The 3,583-nt window shown below is 41.4% G+C and overlaps 1 protein-coding gene across 1 annotated transcript in view; it reads left to right on the forward strand.

Moving 5' to 3' along the window:
• Window positions 1–1,351: 1,351 nt before the first annotated feature.
• The window catches only part of LOC311305069 (stonustoxin subunit beta-like), a gene marked incomplete at its 5' end in the record, with an annotated part of 6,362 nt that continues 4,130 nt past the window's right edge, over window positions 1,352–3,583 (forward strand). The window contains 2 exons of the mRNA XM_084432531.1: window positions 1,352–1,435; window positions 1,909–2,081. Coding sequence (XP_084288657.1) covers window positions 1,352–1,435; window positions 1,909–2,081 — 257 coding nt within the window. The remainder of the gene's footprint in view (window positions 1,436–1,908; window positions 2,082–3,583) is intronic.

Genomic DNA, 3,583 nt, shown 5'->3' on the forward strand with positions numbered 1-3,583 from the left:
ACACATTGAATATTTGAAAGGCTTTCCATTTTGTGAGCCAGATAGTTTTTAGCCACTAAAACCTCCTCCGATTTTAGATCAATCTTGTAATGATCTGATAGACCTCGGAGGCGCTCCTCACAAAGAAAGCTATCTGATCCCGGATTACAGGCCTGAACACCTCTCAAAATTTGGTTATTAAGAGATGAAAAGCGTTGATCCATCTCAGCAACCATTCTGTCAATACAAGGAAGAAACAGGTTTCTTTTTAGCTTCTCTGCATCACTGAGGTCACTCATTGCTCCACAACTAGATTCCACTAGATAAACCTCCATGCGTTTCTGCTTCTGCCTTTGTCTAGTAGCAGCACATGGCTCTGGGATCTGATTTGCTGCACAAATGGTCCTGACAGTCTCATAAAGCATAGTAGCCTTTTCATCTGTGCGCATCTGCCTTAGAGTGTCACACACAGCTCCTTTGTACTCAACAGCCTTAGCAAGGTCTACTGTTTCACACTGCAGATATTTGTGCAGGTTCTCTGTTACAGACAGAAAAGTCTTGAACATTACCAATAGGTATACTGTGGAGAATCTACTAAGTTTGGCATGGAGTCCTACTGCCATGGAGTTGTTGATGCTGGAAAGACACTGAAGAACTGCAGGGAGATTCTCTAAGATGGCATTTACAGACCGCAACTGGCTTGACCAGCGGGTCTTTGAAAGCTGGACAAGTTCGGATGGCTGTAACCCCAGCTGATTTTGAACATCTCTAAATTTGTGATGGTTTACAAGTGAAACACTGAAAAATGAGTAGACACTTTGCAGCAGGTCAAAGAGATCTCTGGCCTCCGGTATAGCCTGACAGGTGTGACATAAAACTAGGTTGAGCTGGTGTGCATAGCAGTGCACATAAATGGCCTCTGGATGGTTTGTTTTGAATTTGGCTTGTACACCACCTACAGCCCCACTCATAACTGCCGCGCCATCATATGATTGTGCTACGCACTTAAGCTTATCAATGGCATGATGAACTAGCTGCTCTTCTATAGCAGCAGTTATGCTGTCTGCATCAAATTCTTTTAGTGTTGTCATTGCAAGCAAACACTCCTTCACTGTATCTTCAGCAACATAGCGAACACATATGGCAAGCTGTTCAGTATTGCCGTCTCTGGCTTCATCTGCCATTACTGAAAACATCCCTGCCTCTTTTAGCTCCCTGACAATATTAGCTGTAACTTCTTCAGCACAGACTCAATTATCTCATTCTGAGATGCAGGTGATAAGTAGGTGCTGTGTGAAGGGGCTGAATAGGATTTCAAAAAAGGGTCAAACTGTTTTAGAAGATTCAGACACTCCAGAAAATTCCCCTGGTTATGGCTGGAGCCTCCCTCATCATGGCCACGGAAAGGAATATTTTGCTTGGCCAGGAATTGTGTCACAGCAACAATACGGGTAAGGTACTCCCGTCTGTCTTTTATTTCTGCCTCATTTGCTGAGTGCAATTGTTCAATTACACTGCCATGAACAGCACTTGTTTTAAAGCTGTGCCAGGACAGCATGCTTGCTTTATGGGCAGGTGTTTTCTCGTGCTCTCTAAAGAGATCTAGCGATTTTTTCCAATTTGTTTGGCCAGTGTTAACAAAGGTGTCATGTTTCACATTTTTACCAAACATCCTACAGGAAAAACAAAAAGCTGCATCTCTAGATACAGAATATTCCAACCAGGGAAAGTTTCCAAACCAGTTCGAATTAAAAGATCGCTTTTTTAACCCAAAGTTGTGCTGGGGATATTGAGACAACTTAACCTGTTTTGGGCCACAATGCTTTTCCCCCAGGTCACTAATGTTTCCCTCTATATTGTGAGCAGTGGTTTTTGCCCTCGCACCCTGTCTAATGTTCTCTGCTGCCACTGTGCTCATCTGTTCCTCAGTCTCCTCTCCATAGCTCTCCTGTCTTTGACCTGTCTCTCGCCTGTCCTTCTCCAATCTCTCACTTTGCCCTGCCTCCGACTGTTCATCCAGCTCCATCTCTCTTCCTTCTCCTGCACCTGCAGGGTCCCAGTCAAACATTAGACAACAAATCCTTGAATGCAGATGAGCCAATGTCAGTGGAGCATCAGTTGCACGGGGACCGAACTCAGACAAGTAACTAGATAAGACAGCTTGGGGTGTGAGTGTGTGTTGTAGAACATATGTACAAGTTGTTTTGAATCATGACCAAAAAAAACTGCATTTTTGTGGAATGTGCTTTACTGTGGAAAAAGTGGAAATATGTCTATTAGCTGCAAAGTACTGCAGGGCAAAAAAAAAAAAAAAAAACCTACATTAAAGATTACACTAAGAACTGAATTCTAATTTAATACATATTTAATTAATTAAAAGTAGCCCTATATGTATTTTGTACCATGATTCATTAAAAAGCTATATCATCATCATTGGGCACACAGTAGTTGGCACAACACTTCATGTTTTATTTTAATTAAACAACATACAATATAACAAAATATTTATAATTACATTAATAATTTTGTCTTTATTTATTAAAGTGCATAATGTCAGCATCATATGCTTACATGCAGTTATAATAGTCATTACAATTCAAGTCTCATCATCATAACTGGTAAAACCTAAAAAGCCAAAGAAACTTTTTTTTACAATATAATATCACTCTTTAATTTGATATATTATAATATATAATAGCACTTTTTAATATCACTCAATATTACTATTAAATACTATGATAATGACGGAATGAGTCCTTCCTGTCGCGTCATTACCTTATCTGCCTTATCTTATAAAATAACCTTTTTAACATAGTAAAATCTAAATATAGTTCCCAACAAAAGTATTTTTAGCGTAAAACATGTTCAAGATTAGCGAACAGGCTGTGTCCAAAGTCAATGGAGACGGTTGGATTGTTTTCCACCTCGGTGGGCGTGGTCTGCAGATTATGACGCGTGTCACTCGTGTGCAGTGGAAAGGCGGCTTATGGCTTTGGCGGGACCTTGGGTGCTTCTCAATATCCCTCCTCGTCTCCTCTCTCCTCCGTCCTCCATCCTATGACCCGGAAACCGATCGAGCTCAGCCATCTTGAAGGACATCTCAATTCTCTAATTGCACCGCGAGGAGTCGAGGATCGAGGAGTGAGGAGGCTTCCTGAGGAGTCATGAGCGAGGATACACAGGTGGATCCTATGCGGAAGAGTTTTTATCGACTAAACGTGACGCACGTATAAATTCTCCTCCCCCTTCACATCGGCCACAATAATTTTGATTTATACTTTACTTTTGCAGTTTATATAAACCACACACCTCACATATTTCAACAGGGTATCTTTCTTTATTATTTTTTATTATGAATTTCTTAAATAAACAAATTTCAACAACATAAGGGCAGATCCTCTGAGCGCTGCTGATGACGCGATGAAGTGACGCTCGAGTGATCAAGGATTCCAATGTATAAAAAAAGCTTTCATTCCATCCCTCCGTCCTCGCGTCTTTTCCTTGCAGCCTTTCCTCACATCCTACAGGGGGCGGAGCTGAGACGCGAGGAAAGGAAGCGAGGAGAGGAAACGAGGATGCACAAATAAGAATTGAGAAGCACCCC

The sequence above is a fragment of the Rutilus rutilus genome, assembly GCF_951802725.1.
Source record: "Rutilus rutilus genome assembly, chromosome: 1".
Classification (NCBI taxonomy): Eukaryota; Metazoa; Chordata; class Actinopteri; order Cypriniformes; family Leuciscidae; genus Rutilus; species Rutilus rutilus.